Genomic DNA, 24,348 nt, shown 5'->3' on the forward strand with positions numbered 1-24,348 from the left:
CTGAATTGCCCCTGTTGACAATTGTTTCGCTACCAGGTAAGATGGGATTTAGGGCTCAAGACATAAATTAAGTCAAATACAAAGCAATAAAGCAATAAGGAAAACTGCATTATTTACATTCTTGAAGTGATGAGGTTGTTTGTACGCTTACACATCCTTGTGAAACATGCTATGCCTTTCCTGGGGAGCTATGAAGGTTGTTTTTGCTCTTTTAGAATTTTCTTTGTGAGACCCCACAGGAAAAAATTCTTGGGTCTCAGTCCTGGGAGTATTTTCTTCCTCTGGGCAACTGGTTTATTTTTAGTTTGGGAAAGTGTGACTCATGGATTTGATTGAATGTTGCTCCTAATTTCGGCTGCATGAAAGCACAAAGTCAGCTCCGAACCCTATTTGCACTTTACAGTGGGTAGAACTTCATAACATGCATTTCATCTGCTATATCCTAGTGACTATTCTTTCTGCTTTGATTTTCTTCTACCCTATGCCTTTACTTACTCTCAGTCTGGCTGGACTTTCTGGAAAGCAGACCCTGAGACAGAATTTAAGGTGCAGGATGTTTATTGAGAAGTATCCTTGGGAAAGTTGAACAGCTGCATAAAAATCAATGAAGTTAAAACACACCCTCTCACTACACTGAAAGATAAATGTAAAATGGCTCACCTACTTAAATATAAGACAGGACACAATAAAAATCCTAGAAGAGAACATAGGCAAAACATTATCTGACATAAACAATACAATGTTTTCTTAGGTCAGTCTACCAAGGCAATAGAATAAAAGCAAAAATAAACAAATGGGACCTAGTCAAACTTATAAGATTTTGCACAGGAAAGGAAACCAACCATAAGCAAAACAAACAAACAAACGAACAACCTATGGATTGGGAGAAAATATTTGCAAATGATGCTATACACAAGGGCTTAATTTCCAAAAATATTCAAACAGCTCATACAATTTAGCAATAACAACAAAACAACCCAATCAAAAAAAGGGCAGAAGACCTAAACATACATTTTCTCAAAGAAGACACACAGATGGCTAATAGGCACATGAAAAGATCCTCATCATTGCTAATTATTAGAGAAATGAAAATCAAAACTTCAATGAGGTACCACCTCATACCAGTTAGAATGGTCATCATTAATAAGTATACAAATAACAAATGCTGGAGAGGGTATGGAGAAAAGGGAACCCTCCGACACTGTTGGTGAGAATGTAAATTGGTGAAAACACTATGGAGGACAGTATGGAGGTTCCTCAAAAAACTAAAAATAGAGTTACCATATGATCTAGCAATCTTACTTCTGGGCATATAGCCAGACAAAACCATAATTTGAAAAGATCCATGCACCCCTATGTTCATGGCAGCACTATTCACAATAGTTGAGACATGGAAACAACCTAAATGTTCATCAATAGATGAATGGATAAAGAAAATATGGTATATACATGTGGTGTTACTCAGCCATAAAAAAGAATGAAATAATGCCATGTGCAGCAACATGGATGGACCTAGAGATTATCATAGTAAGCAAAATAAGTCCAAAAGAGAAAGCCAAACACTGTATGATATCACCTATATGTGGAATCTAAAATATGACACAAATGAACTTATCTATGAAACATGGACTCACAGACATAGAGAACAGACTTGTGGTTGCCAAAGGGGGGAGGGGATGGAAGAGGGTTGGACTGGGAGTTTGGGACTAGTAGATGCAAACTACTACATAGAGCATGGATAAATAACAAGGTTCTATTGTATAGCATAGGAAACCATATTCAAATTCCTGTAATAAATCATTATGGAAAAGAATATGAAAAAGGATATATATATGTGTGTGTGTGTGTCTCTGTGTGTCTGTGTATGTATAACTGAATCACTTTGTTGTATACTAGAAACCGACACAACTTTCTAAATCAACTCTACTTCAATTTTTTTAAAAAAGGAGTATCCCTGGAATTAACACTCATGGGAGGGAGTGGAGAAGAATCAAGATTAGAAGGGGACAAGTTGAGTTTTGATGCAGCCCCAAAGACAGTCTCAGCTAACCCCATGGAGAGCTCAATAGCTCTATGGAGTTGTTCTAAGTTGGACCTAAGTGGCAGGTCTTTATACTCCTCCAAGCAACCATTTATTCAATGTCAGCTGCCCCAGGAAGAAAAGTGACATTGGCCAGGTGGCTCTCTGTAGCTGAGGCAATCCTTGAAGGGAATGAAAGCTGAAGGGTGCTGCCAAGAGCATTCTCAGCAGCTGGGGCACCAAGCTCTTCACTGGAGGGGGGCTGTGGTAATGCATCAGTGATAGAGGCTGAATGTTTGTGTCCCCTAGAATTCATGTGTTGAAACCTAATCTCTGATGTGATGGTTTTTGGAGGTGGGACTTTTGAGAGGTGTTAGGTGATAAGGGAAGAACCCTTAAGAATGGGATCAGTGCCTTTACAAAAGAGATCCCAGAGAGCTCTCTCAACCCTTCCATCATAGGAGGACACAGCAAGAAGATGGCCATCTGTGAACCAGAGAGCAGGACTTGACCGGACACTGAATCTGCTGGTGCCTTGATCCTGGTCTTCCTAGCCTCCAGAACCGTGAGAAATAAATGGCTGTCATTGATAACACCACCAAGTCTAGGGTAATTTGTTATAGCAGCTTGAATGGATTAAGACAATTAGTGTCAACCACACTTGCTTTTAAAAGCTAGGATACATATTTTTTAAATCATAAAAATTTTAGAACATGAGCACAAATAAAATAAGTAGTTAAAAATAAGGACCCTGTTCTGATCCTTGCCTGCTTATGTTGTCTCTTACCTTAACTTTGGTCCTGAATCTTTGCATGTGCTCTTTCCTAAGATTAGAATACCCTCTCTCTTCTTTGACTATGAGACTGTGAAAGGACAGGTTTACTCTGAAGAAAACTGGATTCCTTCTTCGAGGCCCAGAATATTCAAGGATTTGCAACCCTGTCCAGCAGGATCAGCTGCCTCCTTCTCACTCTGCCAAGCGACCCCCACATCACAAACTCATAGTCCCTTCTCCACAGACAAGACTTGCCCTCAAATCTGACCTCCTTTGCATGTTCTCTTTATAGAATGGTGCCACCACCAATTCGCTGGTGCCAGAATTCTGAAAGTAGGTTTCTATCCATCACAAGTCCTACAATTTTTATTTCTAAAATATCTTTCTAGCCCTCCATTTCTATTTCAAGTGCCACTCCCTTACAGGCTCTTGTTACATCGCTTGCCTATACTATCTTAACAGCCTCCTATCTTTCTCCCACTTTCTATTCTTGCTTCTCCAACAACCTGTTTTCCACACAGCAGCTGGAGGACTTAAAAAACTGCTGATCTAATCATATGACCCTGTTTAAGCTGGTCAGTAGCTCTCCCCACTGAGCCTGCAGGATGAACCCGTGTCCTCTGTCTCACCAGCCTCATCAGTTTTTCTTTTCTCCCTGCTCATTTCTGGACACATTGGCCTCTACTGATTCTTCCAATAGGCTTTTGAAATTTTTCTCCCAAGGCTCTTGTCTCATTCTGACCTTTCTGGTCTGCTTTTCCTCCACCTCTCTTAGGACTAATAATTCTTGTTTGTCCTTCAGGTTTCAGGCCCCATAACTTGTCCTCCAGAAGCTCTGCCCAACTTCCTGACTAGGTCAGCTCTCTCGCTTCATGATCTCTATCCATCGTGCTTCCTCATAGTACTGGTCACATGGCAATTTCATAATTAATTAAGAAAAAACTTTAATATCTTTCTCTTCTACTAGAATATTAACTCCACAAAAGTTGGAATATATTGATGACCTCAGCATTCCCAACGTCAGCAGAAGACCTGCACAGAAAAAACGCTTGCTATTTTATTTTACTTACTGGGTAAATATGTACTTATTTACTGAGTTTCTTAAAGGCAGAGACAATTTCCTAGTCCATGCCCTAGCACAGTATCTGGCATGTGCTGAATGTTCAATATGTGCTGCTGGATGGATGTCTCAAATTAACTATTTGAAAGGGTGTCTTGGGGAAGAGGGAGCAGACATTTTATGTATCTGCAGGAGAAAGAATTAAGAACAAAGGTTAGAAATTACCGAAAGGTAGAATTTTTCAAAAAACAATACAAAGGATGAGTAATTCACTAGGGATCACATCCAAACATTTCTTTCTTTTTTTCTCTTTTTTTCTTCTTTTCAGGGCCACATCTGAACCATAGGGAAGTTTCCAGGCTAGGGTTCGAATGGGAGCTGTAGCTACAACAGGCCTACACCACAGCCACAGCCATGACAGATCTCAGCCACATCTGTGACCTATGCTGCAGCCTACGGCAATTCTGGATCCTTAGGCCACTGAGCGAGGCCAAGGATCAATCCTGCATATTCATGGATACTAGCTGAGTTCTTAACCTGCTAAGCCATAGTGGGAACTCCCCATCCAAACATTTCTATTGGATGTTTTTAGGTTTGGGAATTATGGGTAATTTTTATTATATTTTAACTTTTTTTCTTTTGTCTTTTGTCTTTTTAGGGCTGCACCTGCAGCATATGGAGGTTCCCAGGCTAGGGGTTCAATTGGAGTTGTAGCTGCCAGCCTACACCACAGCCACAGCAACGCCAGATCTGAGTTGTGCCCGCAACCTACACCACAGTTCACGACAATGCCAGATCCTTAACCCACTGAGAAAGGCCAAGGATCAAACCTGCAACTTCATGGTTCCTGGTCGGATTTGTTTCGGCTGCACCACAACGGGAACTCCTATATTTTATCTTAATAGTCTTTTTTTTTTCTAAATTTTCTATAATAAATATTATTTTCATAATCAGAAAATGTTTAAAAAACATGTGGACTGTGATAAAGCAACGAATTCATACCTAGAAGTATTTGAGTAGCTGAGAATGACACCTGCCAATGATGACAAGGAAGGGACTTCTCCATGGTGGGGGAGGTTGGACCCTACGTGCTCCAAAGTTCTTCTAACTCCAACACCCTGTGGTACTATTAACTTAATGATAAATGCGGAGATCCTTTCTTAGAAGAACTTGGTCTAGTTTATTTGGCTATCTTACATTCTATTGGTGACTTCTTTACACTGGAATCTCACAATGACAGTACTGGCTGCAGTGGAATTTGATCTGTATTCACCTGAGGCTGATATAACAGGAGGATTTCAGGAGATGACACTATTAAATGGCTAATCTTTCAAGACAGACATTTTAGACTGTGGTTTTGGTTAAATTAAAAAGATGGGCCTAGATAAATATCACATATCACTTACATGTGGAATCTTAAAAAAAATGATACAAATGAACCTATTTACAAAAGGGAAATAGATTCACAGACTTAGAAAATAAACTTATGATTACCAAAGGGGAAAGGTGGTGGGGGAACAAATCAGGGATTTGAGATGAACATGTACACACTACTGTAAATAAAATAGGTAATCAACAAAGACCTACTGCCTAGCACAGAAAACTCTACTTAATATTCTGTAATAACCCATATGGAAAAACAATCGGAAAAAGAATACATGTATGTATATGTATAACTGAATCATTTTGCTGTAAACCTGAAATTAATACAACATTGTAAATCAACTATAATATAAAATAAAAATTAATAAAAATAAAATGAAATAAAAAAGATAGGCCCTACTCTGAATTTTGTGTTTATGAGAGAGTTTGGGCAAACATGAACATTTTTTTTTCTCTTATGTAAATTGGGAATGTAAATTGGTACAACCACTATGGAAAACAGTATGTAGGTATGTCAGAAAAGTAATATAGAACTACCATATGACCCAACAATCCCACACCTGGGCACATATCTGGACAAAACTTTCACTGAAAAAGATAGAGGCACCCCTATGCTCATTGCAGCACTATTCACAATATCCAAGACATGTAAACAACCTAAATGTCCATCAATAGATGAATGGATTAAGAAGATGTGGTATATATACACAATGGAATACTACTCAGCCATAAAAAGAACAAAATAATGCCATTTGCAGCAAAATGGATTGAACTAGAGACATACTAAGTGACGTAAGTCAGAAAGAGAAAGACAACTACTATATCATATCACTTATATCTGGAATCTAGTATATGGCACAAATGAACCTTTCCACAGAAGAGAAACTCATGAACTTGGAGAACAGACTTGTGGTTGCCAAGGCAGAGGGGGAGGGAGTGAAATGGACTGGGAGTCTGGGGTTAACAGATGCAAACTATTGTATGTGGAGTGGATAAGAAATGAGATCCTGCACAGGGAACTATGTCCAGTAACTCGTGATGGAACATGATGGAGGATAATGTGAGAAAAAGAATGTGTGTGTGTGTGTGTGTGTGTGTGTGTGTGTATACACACACATATGACGGGGTCACTTTGCTGTACAGAAGAAATTAACAGAACAATGTAAATCAACTATAATAGAAAAAATAAAAACCTAAAAATAAAATAAAAATTTTAAAAAACAACAACAAAAATGTTTAGACCATTTCCTCCATATTACAATAGCTCTGAATTAAGAGTAACAGAATACTCCCAGAGGTTATCTGGGGTGTAGGAGAGAATCTCCATTAAGAACAGTGCAACATGCAAAGTTTTTCTGATTACATGAAATACCAGCTTAGGTAAACAGATAAAGACAGGCAGGGGAGTGGGGGGGCAGATTTAAGACAATGACATAATAAGATTAATGTGTACAAAATACATGTAAAAACTGTTTTGCTGTTATAACTCCTGTATAAAATAATATGTATATATGTATATAAATGTGTACTATACTGACAAATGTTTATTATTCTGACATAAGTGGACTGGTGGTTACACAAGGCAAAAAAGAGTTCTAAAAGAATTCATAAAGGAAAATTTAGAATTTATTATTATCTCCCCCCGATCCCACCAAGTTCCCAATGAAGTCTCATGATGCACAGTTATTCCTCTGAACAAGTAAGTCTGTCATTTGTTAGAGTATTTTACATTTTTGCATTATTTGAATATTTTGTAACTCTTCTAGGTTCTCAGTACCAAAGTGAATTCTAATCATTTTATTGACTGAAAGACAAAGGAAATGTATCCTATTTCTATTTGATGAAAGCTTTAAAAAAGGCTTGTTCACAAAGGCATAAGGAACTATGCAAACACAATGTGTCTGATTATTATCTTATAGAAAAACACACAAGAAATTCTAGGATTTCTGGTTCCCCTCCCCATATCCCCAGAAAGTTTTTCTTTGAAGTAGACAAGTTCAATATGTGCTGGGTCGAGGGTGTAGAATGAGAAGAATGTCAATATGGAAACTGCTCTGAAAGGCTGAGGTTCTCATGGCAACATCCAGGAGCTCAGGCCTCTGCTGGAGCTGGTGGTCTGTTCTGTCAGTTATAAGACTGTAGGGCCTTGTGTAACTTGCTGATAGAAGGAGGACATGAAGAAGCAGAAACCTGTCTCTTCAAAGCACATTGAATAGAACTCTCCTCTTCAAGGCAAGTACCTGGAAAAGCCCTGCCTTGGGGCCTGTCCTGATCCTCTGCAGATCCTACAGCATACCACCCATTCTACCCACTCCGCTGTATGCCTCCCTTTGCTGTTCCCTGGGTCCCCAGCTTCTAGCTCGGCTCCAGGCCTTGCTTTCCTACTCTTATGTCTGGTAGGGTTGACCTCTAGGGCTCTTCTGGAGATGCTCCTCCTACTTGGTCTGAATTCCTATTCAGACACTATCCCCACTTTACCCCCTGGCTCCCCAATCTGTGACACCAGGTGCCCCTTCCCTCTCCTCTGCCATCTTGGTCCATTCATTCCCTGTTCAGCTTCCCTGTCAGGCAAGGGGACTTGGATAAAGGAGAACACAGGAAGGGGGACCTAGAGGCACCAGAATCATGGCTTGTGGGTAGATATTAGCCATCTTCATTTCCATCAAAACAGAGGGTGTGATGGTTAATTTTATATGTCAACTTGACTGGCCTAAAGATGCCCAGATAAAACATTATTTCTGGGTGTATCTGTGAAGGTGTATCTGGAAGAGATTAGCACTTTGAATCAACAGACTGAATAAAGAGATCCAGCCTCGTCAATATAGTTGGGTCTCCTCCAATCCACTGGGGGCCTTAATGGAATAAAAGGAGAACCCTGACTAATACAGAGGGTAAGCACACACAGGAGTGGTTGATCTCATACCTTTGAGAATGGATGCACTGGGAGCATTTTAAAAGACTTTACGATTTTTTACATTTGCCATATACTTTACTGTTCACAAAATTTTTACATACAGTTTTAAATACTGTGGTACCCTTAAATGAATATACTTTTGGGTATTTATTTGCATTTTCTCTTATTATTTAACAGCTATGAAATTGGGATGTATCTTTTTTTTTTTTTTTTTTGTCTTTTTGCTATTTCTTGGGCCGCTCCCACGGCATATGGAGGTTCCCAGGCTAGGGGTCCAATCGGAGCTGTAGCCACCGGCCTACGCCAGAGCCACAGCAAGGCGGGATCCGAGCCGCGTCTGCAACCTACACCACAGCTCACGGCAACGCCGGATCGTTAACCCACTGAGCAAGGGCAGCAAGGGCAGGGACTGAACCCGCAACCTCATGGTTCCTAGTCGGATTCGTTAATCACTGCGCCACGACGGGAACTCCTGGGATGTATCTTATAACCAGTGGTGTTTTGCAATCATCGTCTACCAGGAATGACTATGACCAGGTTTCACTTGAACTTGGCCCCAGGTCTTTGTGTTGTAACTTCAATTGAATTATGTACGTGGTTGACTCTACATGTGTTAACTGCTGTTTATAGTATGTCTTAAAAATTGTAGAATAATTTTATGTTGAAAAAAAAAGTTATCATATACACAGAAAAGCATAGAAATAGAGGATTGGGATGAAATGTGGCATTAGTGAACCAAAGAGCCATCATTGGAGGAATGACCATAGTTATATGGTCTTCCAAGACAACCATTAAGTGTTTTATATAAGAGTGGAAGACATCAACAGGAAATAAAGCCATGTTTCATCTTGCTGCTGAAATAGATACCAATCTGTAGAATTACCTACTGCATACCACACACAGTACCTGAAGTCAGAAGAAATTACTAAATCCCTCAGAACAGATAAAAGACACTTTGAAGTAAGTCACTACTCATTGGACCACTACTAAGGCATTGCATCATAATTTCATTGGTAGCATTTCTTACTTCCTTAGTGATACATAAAAAATGGAGTGTCATTATCAAGCACCTGTTAAGGTAATGATTCTCTATTCGAGGCTTTCACATGATATTTAAGCCTCACAACAATTCTGTTCCATAAATATTATTATCCCCAACCCAGAGATGAGAGATGAGTGATTTGCTCAGGTTTGGTCATTCAGTTTGGGTAGAACCAAGACTTGAATCCCCATGTGTCCTTGCCCAGATCCTGCACTACTTTCTCCAGACTTCATCATCTGGGGAAAAATCTCCTTGATTTTTTAAACCCTTTGTCCTTCAGGAGCATCTTTGGAGAGGAATAGCTCCAAGAGGTCTATGCACTGGTGCTATTTTGGAATAAGATGGCAGCTTTGGTTTTCCTTTGTTTTTCATCTAAAAACGTAGCTTTTGGGGACTAGAAATCCTAATTAGGACATTTGTGATATTTACTTCTCTGTGATGCACTTTGAATTCAGCTCACATATTCTCTTGCCTTATCCTGCAATTGTTTCCTTAAGTGGGGAAACACTTCAACCAGGTAATCTATATTTATGTCTGAGAATAAGTCGTAAAAACTAAGCCCCAAAGTGCCTACAGAAAGTAGGCAAGTTGAAGATGGCCCAGTAAATGTCCCTCAACATCACCAGCCAAAGATTTTTTAGAAAACCTAGTGTTAGAAAAATATTGAACATTTATCTTTACTGAATTCCAGATTCTCAAGAAAGAGCCAGATGAGGGTTTCACACATAAACATTTATGCTTCCACAGCTATCTAGGAGGGAAAAAAGAGTCAAAATGAAATAAAAATGAAAACCACTTGAATTTCTGTCCATGATTATAATTGTATTCATACCAACATATTTAAAAGTTTAAACATGTTTAGAAAAGTGGTTTCTCCGTAGATCAGAAACAGCAGCCCTCTTGGGAAAGGTCAGTCTGTGGTAAACCAGCCAGCAACAGGGGTGGAAGTGCCAGAAATATCAGTGGGAAAACAATTTTGAAATGCCTAGTGTGAGTCTGAACCCAGCAAAATTTGCTTGCATTTGGAATTACCAAATAGTGGAATGAAACCAGAAAGATCATTATTTATACCTCTTACACCTACTTCTTTTTAGATCTGGTTCAAAGGTTCTGAGAGTAGCTCTCTAAACTAGACAGATCTAATTAATTAAGCCACAACCACTTTGTAACAAGTAGCAAAAATAATTCTTTTCCTCCAAATTGAGCTGTAAGGGCTCTTCTCTTCTTTCTTAGGATAAGTATTCAGTGAAAACAGAATCAGGACATTACCAGTGTTTTACTGTAATTCTTCTACTAAGGTTTGAGTACCTTCTTTTCTTTTTCTTTCTTTTTCTTTCTTTTTTTTTTTAAGGGCCGCACTCGCAGCATGTAGAAGTTCCCAGGCTAGGGGTTGAATCAGAGCTGTAGCCGCTGGCCTACACCACAGCCACAGCCACACGGTACCCAAGCCACATCTGCGACCTACACCACAGCTCACACCAACTCCAGATCTTTAACCCACTGAGCGAGGCCAGGGATCCAACCTGCATCCTCATGGATACTAGTCAGGTTTGTTACCACTGTGCCTCTGTGGGAACTCCCTGAGTACATTCTTGATGTTTAAATTATTTATAACTAATAATGAAAAAAAATCATTATATATAAAAATAAATAAAGTGACAGATCAGAAAAAAAATAACTAATGTGATGTCACTTACTACTCTATTTCTGTATATCTGTTACAATTTTTCCTAATTGATTAAATCAGCTAGGGATATTCACTGACTCTTAAGAATGAGCTGAGGAGTTCCTGCTTTTGCGCAGCAGAAATGAATCTGACTAGGAACCATGAGGTTGCAGGTTCCATGCCTTGCCTTGCTCAGCGGGTTAAGGATCCTGCGTTGCCGTGAGCTGTAGCATAGGTTGCAGGTGCGGCTCAGATCCTGCCTTGCTGTGGCTGTGGTGTAGGCTGGCACCTACAGCTCCGATTAGACTCCTATGGGAACCTCCATATGCCGCAGGCGTGGCCCTAAAAAGACAAAAAAAAAAAAAAAAAAAGAATGAGCTGGAAGATTTAAAAATAATACTTAAAAACTGCTTTCAACTACACTTATCCTCACCCTTTTCTTGCCCAACTTCATAGAAGGATATATCCCTCTAGTCTAAGGTGAATCACTTAACTAGATGTTGGATGTATATATTAAAATTAAATTTACCATCTGCCTCACCTCTCAAATTGTGGCTATGGAATTTTCTATTGCAGTGAATGCTATCATCATGAATCAAGTTTCCCCAAAGCACCTAGGAATCACCAGATTCATTTCCATTTCTATACCCCAGGTCCATCCAATCCACCAGTGTCCTGGCCATTTTACTAATTCAGTATTTTCCCTGCATTTCCATTTTCCTCTATCCCCTCTGCTACCACATCAGTTCAGGTCATTGCCACCTTCCAAGAACCTTCCAAAGCTTCTCCCTGTTACAATCCATTCTGTGTACCATGATCGAAATTGTTTCTCTAAATGAAAATCTTCTTAAAATCTTTTAATCGTGCTTCACCATCTTAAGGAAGAAAGTCAAGATGCTTAGCATGGAGCTGAGCCCTTCATGCTTATGCTGCAGGCCTTTCCAGCATCATTCTGCACCATTCTCCAACAGGACCCTTATGCCTCAATCCCAGGTGGGCTTGCTGTTTTTGTACACGGACCATGTTCCCTCTTCCTCCTTTATCTGCAAGGTGGTTCCCTCTACTGACCATTTGCTCCTTGTCTGCCCACGACATTCCTACTGGTTCTTTAAGGAGAGCTCATTATTTCACACCTCTGGGAAACAATGAAGGAGCCCAAGTTTAGTTCAAAGTCATTTATAGCAGTATCTCCTCCTTTGTTTCCATAGAACCCTGTGCATACCTCCACGAAGGCGCTTGCCACAGAGCATTTCAATTTTTATAGCACATCAAGTTTTGTCCACTCCACCACACTTGAAGGGAGAAGATGGATCTTTTATTTTTGTGTCTCCAGACCAATGAGGTACCTGCTGTTCAGTAGCTACTCCATAAACTGCTGTGGAATAAAGGAGTTTTAATACTTTTTCTTCATTTCTGAAAACTTTATTTAAGCAAAGTTATTTTTCCTTTTTCTTTATGTATTTTAAACTGTCTTCCCTTAAGTCTAATGAATCTTTAAAGCAAACAACAAAAATACTTTATCCATCTGAGCCCCATGTTGTTGAAAAGATAGTCCAAGTATTCCTTTAAATTCTTAACCTCCTATTGATTCTTCAGCCTACCGAAATTTGACTTTCACTTCAGTGAAACTGTTCTTGCCAGTGACACCAACTGCTTCTTAGTTGAAAAAGTCATACTTTATCTTAAATGATTACTCTTTAGGATTTCACATGGCTGATCCCTCTTTTCCTTAAAAACTTTAGCTTTTGTGACATTATTTCCCCTCGTTTATAACATTTCTGAATGCTAATCAGCCAATCCAGCCAATCCCTTTGCTTAAATGCTGGCTGTTCCAAGGAAGCCCTTTTTAATTCTTTTGTCTCATCCTCCCATCTAATTCCACATCTTCGGTGGCCATCTCTACATATGAAAAGCCCAAATTGTGACCTCCCGAACTTTATTTCCAACTTGTAAGAACTTCTATGACTCACATTACTCTTAAACTTTACATTAAAACTTAAAATTGACTTGTTTCCTTCCTCAAACTTGGCCTTTTTAAAAATATTCCTAACATAGTGAGTTAGCAGTAGAGTGAGCATAGAACTCAAGATATTAATTACTTATAGTAATTCTTCACGTTTCTACACTAGACTTAATAAATTTAATACATTTCAAGGGAAAATTCACCTTTATGTGTATTACAAGTTAGTTTTTTTTATTAGTTATCTATTGTTACATAATAAATTACCACACACTTAGTAGCTTAAAAGAGCACATATTTATTATCTCAAAGTTTCCATGGTCAGGAGATCAGACATTGCTTAGCTAGGTTCTCTGCTTAGGGTTTCAAAAAATTGTGATTAAGGTGCTGGCTGGGGCTGGGCTCTTAGCTGAGGCTCAGGATCCTCTTCCAAGCTCACCACTTATGATAAAATTAATTTCCTTTAAGCTGTAGAACTCATAACAGTATATTCAAGGCCACTGGGAAAAAGAATCTGACTTGTTCACCCTCTTTCAAAGGGCTCATCTGATTAGGTCAGGCCCACCCAGGATAAAATCTTCTAACTCAAAGTCAGGTGATGAAGGATCTTAATTATATCTGCGAAATTATACCTTTTCATCACTTTTGTCATATACAATAACATAATTATGGGTGAGACTATCCTATCACTTTTACCACACTCTGTTAGAGGCCAAGTTATAGGTCCCACCACACTCAGGGGGAGCAGGTTACACCAGGGTATGTGTCACTGGGAATCACTCTAGAATTCTGTCTACCACAGTTTCATTTTTTAAAATTATGGGTAATGGCAAAACCAATAAATTTCTGTAATTTGGAGGTATTAAAATGTTGAATTCAAACAAGTAAAGTATAGAACTATAAAATCTCAAAGTTGAATGGAATTGGCATATATTTTGAAGATGGAGAAACTGGTTTTCTGTGCTTATCCTAACTTACACTTACTGCCTTGGGCAGGAGATATATCCACATATCTAAACTTTAGATCATATTATATAAACCTAAAAGGAATAATTAAATAAGGAGTTCTGGAGGACAGACATTTAATTATATAATTGGCTTAACTTGAGAACCATTTTACCAAATATTACCTCATGTCCATTAGGAGAGGATAAACGTGATTATATGTCTGTAAGTTATATGGTTTTCCTCAGTGTCTGTTAATTTGACTTTTCCTTGTAGGTTTTTAAACTTTAAATAATTTTGACAGTCTGTTTTTCATCAGAAGTGACAAGTCTTTCCTCAGGATAGGTAGTTAAGGTATCTTTGAGAGTTGTTTTCTTACAATGTATAGCAACATATCTGAAGAAATTTGTAGATCCCTACTCTCCCTTTTCTGGCTCCATACCATCCATAGCTCCTTGTCCTGTATTCAATACACAGATGTTCTGGAATTAATGCCAATGCCACATGGATTTGAAATGTACCCAGGATCCTTCCACTTCTAGGTCCTGCTTCTTGGGGAAAACTGTTCCACTGGTATTTAATCAAAAACAGCATAACTTGGGGGAATTTATTTTTTTTCTTGACATTTGGCAATGATAGTGCAATGCCCACTTTATACAGTTGGTGTGAGGCTGGCTTGCAGATCCCTAGAGATAAGTGGTTATTTCCCTGCTTTCCCTCTCTTTTGCTTGGGCAACTGCCACATTGATGCACTGGAGCCACTCTTCTGCGTTCTTCTCGTCCTTGGCCTTGAAAACATAGGTTTTATTGTCTGTGAAGATTTCGAAAGCCCGAGGGAGAGAGCGATCCCTGCGTTTCTTGGCCACAACTTTCACACTCTGTACTTTGCTGAGTTCTATTGGGGAGTCATCAGGATCATCTTTCTGAAATGCATGGGAAGGAAAGAATATGAGCTGGATCCCAGAGTATGGAAAGATCTCTATCTACCTCCTGGAGAATTTTACAGAAGGATCAGAATCCTTTCACTTCATGTGGCTTAAGACCTTTGTTATTTTGGGTGTTAAGGCCTCAAAGAGCCATTAGAACAACTGAAGGAGTGAGCAACTGGCTTTTTGTTAAGTTGAAGCAAAATAGCCAATGGATAGAAAATTATTCAGTGGGACTGGGAAAAAATGCTTAATCTATATTTCTTTGACATTAGTCATTTCCTATCAATATTAATAATGTATTAATAGAATAAAATGCAGCAGTACAATTTGGGGTACTATTAACTCAGAATTTGAGATAATTTGAGAGGTTTGTAATTAAATTTTCCTTTGTGTTACCTCTGAGAAAGAACTATTTATTGAATAAACAGGGTTCTAATGTTTAAGTAGATCAAACTGTTTCTGAAACTCTCTGGAGCTATAGGAACCTGATTTACCTACGAATATTAAGGAAAGGAATGTTTAATGATGTTACATTCTCTTTGCATAAAGCAGATGTTTAAGGATCTCTATAACACTAGAGTCATCACAAATAGGCTAATATGAATATTTTTAAGGAATCAAATACTTCTTTAAAGAAATTTCAGGTTTTTTGTTTGTTTGTTTTTGCTTTTTAGGGCCACACCAGTGGCATATGGAGGTTCCCAGGCTAGGGGTCCAATAAGAGTTATAGCTACCAGCCTACGCCACAGCCACAGTAATGCAAGATCTGAGCCATGTCTGTGACCCAGGCCAAAGCTCACAGTAATGCCGGATCCTTAACCCACTGAGCAAGGCCAGAGATTGAACCCATGAGGCCATTGAACCCTTATGGTTCCTGGTTGGATTCATTTCCACTGCACCACGATGGGAACTCCCAATTTCAGCTTTTTAACATCCCTGAATCACGTGTCTAGGGAGAATGTACTTGTGGTTGACAACACAACAAGTACTCTTGCCAACTCTCCTTTCTTACCTCCCCCCACTTTTTTTTTTTTGCATTTTAGGGCCACACCAGCGGCATATGAGGTTCCTAGGCTAGGGGTCAAAGTGAAGCTGTAGCCGCTGGCTTACGCCACAGCAATGCCAGATCCAAGCCTCATCTGTGACCTATGCCACAGCTTGCAGCAATGCCAGATCCTTTAACCCACTGAGTGAGGCCAGGTATCAAACCTGCATCCTCACAGATACTAGTCTGATACTTAACCTGCTAAACCACAATGGGAACTCCTCACCTCCCCTTTCACAATTATCCTTCTCTCACACTGCAATGGAAAGGTATCCTTTTCACTCATCCCAAACTTTCTATGTCTGTGACCCACGCCAAAGCTCACAGTAATGATTTTTTCCAACCTGGAAAAATCTCAGGAGCATCAAACAAAAAGAGCAATCCAAAATACTGATATCATGGACGCATACTTCAACCAAGGCATTTCCAATAGCATTTCACTTTTAAATGTTTAATAACTAATTATTACATTTGGTATTATACTTATGACTTTTCATAAGTGATTTGTTTTTGGTGAAGCCATTTTGAAAAACAGTATGGAGATTCCTCAAAAAACCAGAGTTGCCATTATAGTCCTGGGCATATATCCTGATGAAACTATGATCCAAAAAGATACATGCACACTTACATTTGTAACAGCACTATTCACAATAGCCAAGACATGGAAACAACCTAAATGTCTATTGACAGATGAACGGATTAAGAAGATGTGGTATATATATATATCACAATAATATATAATTACTGTGTATATTAATATACAATATATATATAAATATATAACTGTGTATATTGGTATAATATATATACACACAATGGAATACCACTCAGCATTAAAAGAATGAAATAATGCCATCTGCAGCAACATAGCTGGAACCAGAGATTACCATGTTAAACAAAGTAACATACAATTCAACATAACATCTATGTGGAATCTAAACTATGACACAAATGAAATTATCTACAAAACAGAAATAGACTCAGGCATAGAGAACAGACCTGTGTTTCCAAGGATAATGGGGTGGAGGAGAGATGCACTGGGGGTTTGGAATTAGCAGATGCAAAAAAATTATTATATTATATATAATAATATATAGGATGGATAAACAACAAGGTCCTCCTATTGTATAGCATAGGGAACTATATTCAATATCCTGTGATAAACCATAATAAAAAAATATGGAAAAGAATATATATGTAACTGAATCACTTTGCTGTATAGCAGAAATTAACGCAAACTGTAAACTGACTATGCTTCAATAAAATAAAGATAGGTGATATATTTTTTAAAAAGTTAATAATTAAAAAATCTTAGTAAAGACATATGGTCACCAAAAAGTAAAACAATTAAATTTCAATATATATACATGGTTTTATTTCAGTAAAAAACAATAGGGTGATCAGGATAAAATTCTATGGGAATGGTAGAACAAAATGTGATTTCAAAGAAAAAAGAAACAATATAAACACTTTTATCAAAGAAGAGCTAATTTATGTATTTTTTAAAAATGGATGGTGTAAGGTGTCAAACTGCTATGGTGTCTTACTATGTTGGTTACATTTAAAGAAGAGATGTGACTTTAAAACTTTCTTTTCTCTCTTCTTTTTAGTGCCTCACCCATGGCACATGGAAGTTCCTAGGTTAGGGGTCGAATCAGAGCTACAGCCATAGTAATGTGGAATCTGAGCCATGTCTGCAACCTACACCACAGCTCATGGCAACACCAGATCCTTAACACACTGAGTGAGGCGAGGAATTGAACTGGCACTCTCATGGGTACTAGTTGGGGTCGTAACCTGCTGAGCCACAACAGGAAATCCCAAATGTGACTTTTAAATTTTAAAATGACAATATTTATAAGTCAATGGATAGTAAAGTTTGTGTAACTGTTTAAACTTACAATAACAGTATTTATGCAACTTAAAATGCTGCAAGGTATTACATAGATTTTTCAAAATTATTTTAGGGAGTTTATAGGGTAGAATTTGAGGACATCTGTACTAGATAATGCCTTGATAGCTTAATTTGGTTTATAACAAGTATCTGACAGTAATATAATTGTATTTTTGTATTAGTTTACAGTACAGAAACTGTGCACAGTGAATCAACAAAGATAGAAACAGACAGGAAGCCAAAGGATACTGTTGCTTAGCTGTTTGCTGGAGATGAAGACTTTAAGAACACAAAAGTGAAAGATAACACTACTGTCTTTTAGTTTTTATTTTAAAAAGCATATTTTCCTCATTTACAGGATGGGCCCTTTGTGATGTGGTAAAACTTCAGCTGGACTGCTGACCACTGCAAGGTTACTGTGTCCCTGGGGATGAGTCGAGTTTTGCTGTGGTCTTCATGCTATATTATATTATTTCCCAACATCTGAGCCAAATGTCTATCAGATTTTTGGAATGTCAGATCATTATTTCCCGATAAAGATGTCAAACAAGTTAGTCAACTATAAAAAAGCTTATTCTCTAAACTTCATTTAAAAGTGCTGAGGAGGTCCCTTGGTGGCTCAGTGGTTAATGAGCCTGACTAGGATCCATGAGGATGCAGGTTCAATCCCTGGCCTTGCTCAGTGGGTTAAGGATCCAGAATTGCCGTGAGCTGTGATGTAGGTCGCAGATGCAGCTCAGATCTAGCTATAAGACAGCTATAGCTCTGATTCGATCCCTAGCCTGGGAATGTACATTTGCTATGGGTGCAGCCATAAAATAAGTAAATAAATAAAATTTTTTTAAAAAAGTGCTGAATCAAGAAGTGTAAAGGTCATTATTTGAGTTCAGGAAAAATACCCTTACGTGCTAACTCTATTTTGTCTCCAGGGATCTGAAAAATCACTACATCTTAACCTGTATTCTGATTTTTTAAATAAAAACAAGAAAATTCAAATGGTCATTTTGAACACATTAAAAATACTTCATTGTGAACCTATGCTAAAAAAAGTTCACTTCAACCGCCAATGACTGTCTAAATTGAACACACCATTATACTTCCTGTTCAAAAAACACCTTCAGTCACAGAAAAGTCTATTTGCATATTTTGTAAAACACACAGATGAAGAAAGTAACTTGAGTTCAAAATAGGTGTCACCAAAATGTTATTTTTCATTCAAAAAGTTAATGTGCAGTCTTATTAATAACTGAGAGCATTGATCACAATTTGTCATAATTCAGATATACCATACTTGATTCCTGTTGAGTAATAAGTTCAAACAAATTTTGTAATGAGCACTCTAAGATGTAATGCATGTGCCCTGAGCAAACTATAATTTTTAGGTAATTTAACACTCTCATTCATTAGTTCAGATACAATTTGGTTTGCCACTGACTCTGTATCTTAAGTACATTAGAAGCAGGACAGTGTACCCATTTAAGAATGTACTTTGGTGTCACACCGCCTGAGCCTAACTCCAGTTTTACCCTTTCTCACCTTACTGGTTCTGCCCCTAGACAAGCTAATCAGTCTTTTTGGGCCTCAGTTTCCCCATCTATAAACTGGCGATGACAATATTGCTGACCTCCCTCAAAGGTCTGTTAGAAGACCGCTGGAGGCAAACTAGTGTGGCATGTGATAAGCACTGCTAAGTTATTATTGTTATATCTCAAAATGGCCAAGAAGCAGGCCAAGATTTCACATTTCCTAATCTTGAAGGAGTAGTTTAATAATAAATAAATAACCGATTTGAAAAGAAAGGGATAACTTTGCATTATTGATTGCAGTAGAATACTATTTCATAAATTTTCCACTGAAAGTTCAGAATACAGATATTTACTAAGCGTCCTACTTCAGATTGAAAAGGTCTGCACCTGTGGCATATGGAAGTTCCAAGGCTAGGGGTCCATTCAGAGCTGCAGCTGCCAGACTACACCACAGCCTCAGCAATGCCAGATCTAAGCTGTGTCTGCGACCTACACCACAGCTCATGGTAAGGCTGATCCTTAACCCACTGAGCAAGGCCAGGGATTGAACCCGCATCCTCATAGATACTAGTCGGATTCTTAAGCCACTGAGTCACAATGGGAACTCCCTGAAAATTATATTAAATAAATGTTTATTAATTCTTTCAGAATCCTGTTCTATTCATTAGCTATAAAAGAAGTCATAATCAATATTATAAACCACACCTTTATGTAGGTGACCCATAAGGAAACAAAAGGCACAGTGTTCAAATTGAGATCCCTCCCTGGGTAGATCTTCATCTAAAATTTAAGTAAACCATAAAAACCTCCCATAATAAACTGAAGAGGGACAGTTAAGCAACTAATGTAGGAATGCAAAGAATAGATAGTCAAAGGGGCATATGTAATAAAATGACACTGTATAATTGTAAAACAGAGAAGGAAAAAATTTTTGGCATTTTAACTCAGGACAAAAATGCCTAGCTGGTTGTCAGAGATCAAGACTTTAAAAATGCAAGTGCAAAAATTGCAGAGGGACTTACAGACTTTCCTTTTTGAAACAGAAGTTGATTTCCAGCCAGTGTAAAATAACGGGTTTTCCATCTTTTGATGAACTTCCATCTGACTTGCTTCTCTTTAAGTTTTCCTTCAATGAGAGGCTGGCCATCTTGATTTACAACTGTTGAAGGTAACAGAATAATCAAGCCATTTATTTTCCATTATTTATTTGGCAAGTGATCAAAAGTCAGAACTGTACAGTGAACTAGAACCCAGTGAGTATATTTGGAAAATGGGCTAATAAATTATGAATTTGGTTAACCTTTATCCCTTTGTCCCTAAAAAGAATGCACGATTTGGATATGATAATGGGAAAGTGTTGAAAGCCCTCACAGAGATTTGCAAAAGGACAATAATTCACGAAAAGAGCATTTGGTTAGCAGTTTTTTAAGGTCCATCCAGATATTCAGCTTTCTGTACTTCCTAACTACTTTGTTTCAGGGTATTCTGTTCACGTGAACTGCTTAGAAATATAGCTTTATAAGTAATCACAAACCAAATATATTTAGCTATTTGGCAGCAAAAGTTAATGTAGTGCTCCAAAATATATGTTTTCCTGAATCCTTAACAGCTGCAAAGGCAAACTTACCTAACTCTTTGAACATGATTTTTCCTCTCTCTGGAACACACATGATTTTTCCTCTCTCTGGAACACACGCACTCTATCTCCACTCTTCATATTCAAATCTTCCTCTAGTTAAAAACTAATCATTACATGTGTCAACTCAAACATTACTTCCTCTGGGAGACCTTTCCCAAACTCAGAACTGAGTGACTTTGTCTGCTATATGTACTCAAAGTATTTGGCATGTTTCTTTTTTATAGGGTCACATCATTTGCAGATGACTATTGGTATTTACCTGATTAATGCCTTTCTTTTCCATTCAATAGATAGTTCCATGAAGGAAGGGTCTTTGCTTCGTTTACTATTGTTACATCAGATACGTAATGCAGGATAGAGCCTATAAATTTTTGTTGAATGAATGGATTCATTTTACATTGAAGTAGAGTGTTTATGATTACACATAACCATAGATTTAGAAGATCTGTTATGATGTCAGAAGTTTAGATGTTGAACTGAAGAATTTCACTTTTTTTACAAGTTACATAATTTTCACTATTCAAATTAACCTGTAAAACATCTGACTTCTGGGGAGTATGACAATAGTTACTTATATACATTTATGTTCAGTTCTCATAAGCACCTTGAAAGAAGTGAAATTTGTTCCATCACTGTGAAATTTGTCCACCAGCAGCACATGAAAGTACCTGTGTTAGGGGTTGAATCAGAGCTGCAGCTGCCAGTCTATGCCACAGCTACAGCAATGCTGGATCCAAGCTGCATCTCCAACTTACACCACAGCTTACATCAATACCAGATTCTTAACCCACTGGCCAGGGATCAAACCTGCATCCTCATAGAGACAATGTCAGGTCCTTAACCTCCTGAGCCAAAACATGAACTCCTTAACTACCATTTTTCTGATCAGCAAAGAGGGAAAAATAATAGCTCCTATCTACCTACTTTTTTTTTTCTTTTCTGAGATAATTTTTTTTTTTGGTCTTTTTTTGCCATTTCTTGGGCCACTCCTGTGGCATATGGAGGTTCCCAGGGTAGGGGTCCGATCAGACCTGTAGCCACCCAGCCTATGCCAGAGACATAGCAACTCGGGATCCGAGCCGCGTCTGCGTCCTACACCACAGCTCACGGCAATGCCGGATCCTTAACACACTGAGCAAGGCCAGGGATCGAACCCGCAACCTCATGGTTCCTAGTCGGATTCAAACCACTGAGCCATGAAGGGAACTCCTGAGATAATTTTTTTTAAGAATTAAAATAAAGAATTTAATGTGAGGATACCAAATAAGTAGTGAGAACTATTTCCCCTACATTTACTTTTATTAAGGAATTTACTTCACTGTTTATAACCACATTGCTTTCTTACCATGGTTTTAATGGTAAGATGATTTAACATAATACGATGTCATTTAATAGCAAGTCACTTTTCCAGTCTTAGTCTCCCATGTTTACTTAAAGAAATAGTTGAAATAGTCATGATATCTAAGCTGATCTGAAATCACCATTGATTTAAGCAATGTTTGAGCACATGTATCCTTGAGGATTTGACATAGGGGATTAGCTACAAGTACTTCTCCTTAATGTAGATGCAAATCTCAAGGGAGGTCCGGATGTTTCACTTGAAGTGAATGCGACAAAAGTCACACTTGGCAAATCAGTTGAAGGAACTGTTTGAGGCAGGAAAGTGGCTGTGATATCATAGCCACAGACCCACTTGTGCTTAGCAACTGTGAGAGACTCCAGAGAAAATGATAGGCTTACTCAAGAAGAAAGGATTAAGGATGATGAAGAAATACTGCTAACCAAAGATCTTTCATTGTAGCCCAGTGAAAATGGATCTCAGGGGCAGAGTCTATGGGAAGAATTTTTAGGAAGGAAATGTTAGCAGCACTTTAAACTAGCTGTATGTTAGGGTCCTAACATAGGCATCAGAGTCAGCTTCAGATAATTCATAAAAGCCAGGCTATTTGTAGCTGTAGGACTAATTTAAAAATAGTTTCAAAAGGCAAAATAAGAAAGAAAATTTTTTCCCCAGTGCCTATCTCATGTCCTAATTTTTTTTTTCTTTTAATTCTGTCTAGCTCGTGCCTGCCATGTGTCCTTTTCATAGGTCTATTGCCCTAACACATCCTTGTAAGCAATAATGCTCATATGGTATTGCAGTCTCTTCACGGTCAAAACAGGGAGTTAATTCTTTCTAAGGATAATCATATTTCACTTGAAAAATAACACTTGGAATGAGACTATGCGGGAATGATTATGTGCTTAAAACTATGTTGTTTACATGTAATGCATACAGGACATTTAAATATTTTCTCACTTGCCAGCTAACACATTGTTTCATTCAAAGCACAACAATTTGACTAAGACATTCTCTATCAACCTGAACTGGTTCCTTTTTAAAATGATCAGTTGCTGAAAAAAACCATGGACCATTAAACTGAATTCTCTAGTGCAAATGGAACCTAAATTATCACCATGTTTATCAAATTTAAAACATTGTAGAATGCTAACACAAATGTTTATACACTAATTGTATTCCTTTTGTGCACCAAGAGTTGAAAATATTTATGCTGATAAAAGATGAAATTTAAAGGTGTTAAGTCATATTCAACATGAATTTGGTGAATAAGAATGAAATAATATCAGACACCTAAAGCAATGACGAATATTACTCTGTTCATCTATCAACCATATCTAGTCATCTCACACATACTTTTGGGCACAGATAAGCTGTAAGGCACTGTGTTTGGATCTGAGGAGGTTACAAAGTCCAGCTCAGAGGGAGCTTGAATTTATCATCTTGTAGATGGTGATACCTCATCCCTTACTGACTATTATTCACATTGTACTGACTTCTATCCACATGTAGAAGTTCCTTATACTGTGTGCTTTTTCTCTTATGCAAATTTTGTCTTGAAAGTGTTGCATTGAGCACAAATGATTAAGACTATTGTGAATCTAATTTTTTTTTTTCCTGTACTTGAGGCATATGGAGTTCTGGGGCTAGGGGTCAAATTCTAGCTGCAGATGCAACCTATACTGTATCATTAATCCACTTCACTGGGCCAGGGATTGAACCTGCACTGTCCAGAGACAATGCTGGATCCTTAATCTGCTTCATCACAGAAGGAACTCCATGAATTTAATTTGTGGTATTTGAATTCTTAGATATTTTTTCCTGATTGTTAAAGACAAACACCTTCTAAAGAAGGTATATTCTGAATCCTGAGGAAAGAGAACAAGCAGTAGGCATAACCTTCCCAGACTTCAGACAATACTACAAAGCCACAGTAATCAAAATGGCATGGTATTGGCACACAAACAGACATATGGATCAAAGAAACAGAGTAGAGAGCCAAGAAATAAACCCACAAACCTATGGTTAATTAATCTTTTACAAAGGAGGCAAAAGAATATCAAATGGGAAAATGACAGTTTCTTCAGCAAGTGGTGGTGGGAAAGTTAGACAGCTGCATTCACGTAAATCAAGGAAGTTAGAACACACCCTCATATCATACACAAAAATAAACTCAAAATGGCTTAAAGACTTAAATATAAGACAGGACAT

At 38.0% G+C, this 24,348-nt stretch overlaps 1 protein-coding gene across 26 annotated transcripts in view; it reads right to left on the reverse strand.

Moving 5' to 3' along the window:
* The window catches only part of VEPH1 (ventricular zone expressed PH domain containing 1), a 364,411-nt gene that overhangs the window by 62,987 nt on the left and 277,076 nt on the right, over positions 1 to 24,348 (reverse strand). For 13 of the 26 annotated variants that reach the window (XM_084987459.1, XM_084987467.1, XM_084987455.1 and 10 more), the window contains 2 exons: positions 20,182 to 20,318; positions 13,099 to 14,688 (listed from right to left, as the gene is read on the reverse strand). In XM_084987459.1, coding sequence (XP_084843585.1) covers positions 14,452 to 14,688; positions 20,182 to 20,318 — 374 coding nt within the window. In that variant the 3' untranslated portion in view covers positions 13,099 to 14,451. Of the gene's footprint in view, positions 1 to 13,098; positions 15,518 to 17,091; positions 18,303 to 19,687; positions 20,319 to 24,348 lie in introns of those variants that run through there. The other 13 variants (XM_084987457.1, XM_021069710.2, XM_084987461.1 and 10 more) reach the window with 3 other exon arrangements.

This window comes from Sus scrofa, chromosome 13, assembly GCF_054392235.1.
Source record: "Sus scrofa isolate SSC_HxYL_T2T_F1_AM1 chromosome 13, Sscrofa_HxYL_maternal_Yorkshire_Landrace_v2.0, whole genome shotgun sequence".
In the NCBI taxonomy this organism is placed as follows: domain Eukaryota; kingdom Metazoa; phylum Chordata; class Mammalia; order Artiodactyla; family Suidae; genus Sus; species Sus scrofa.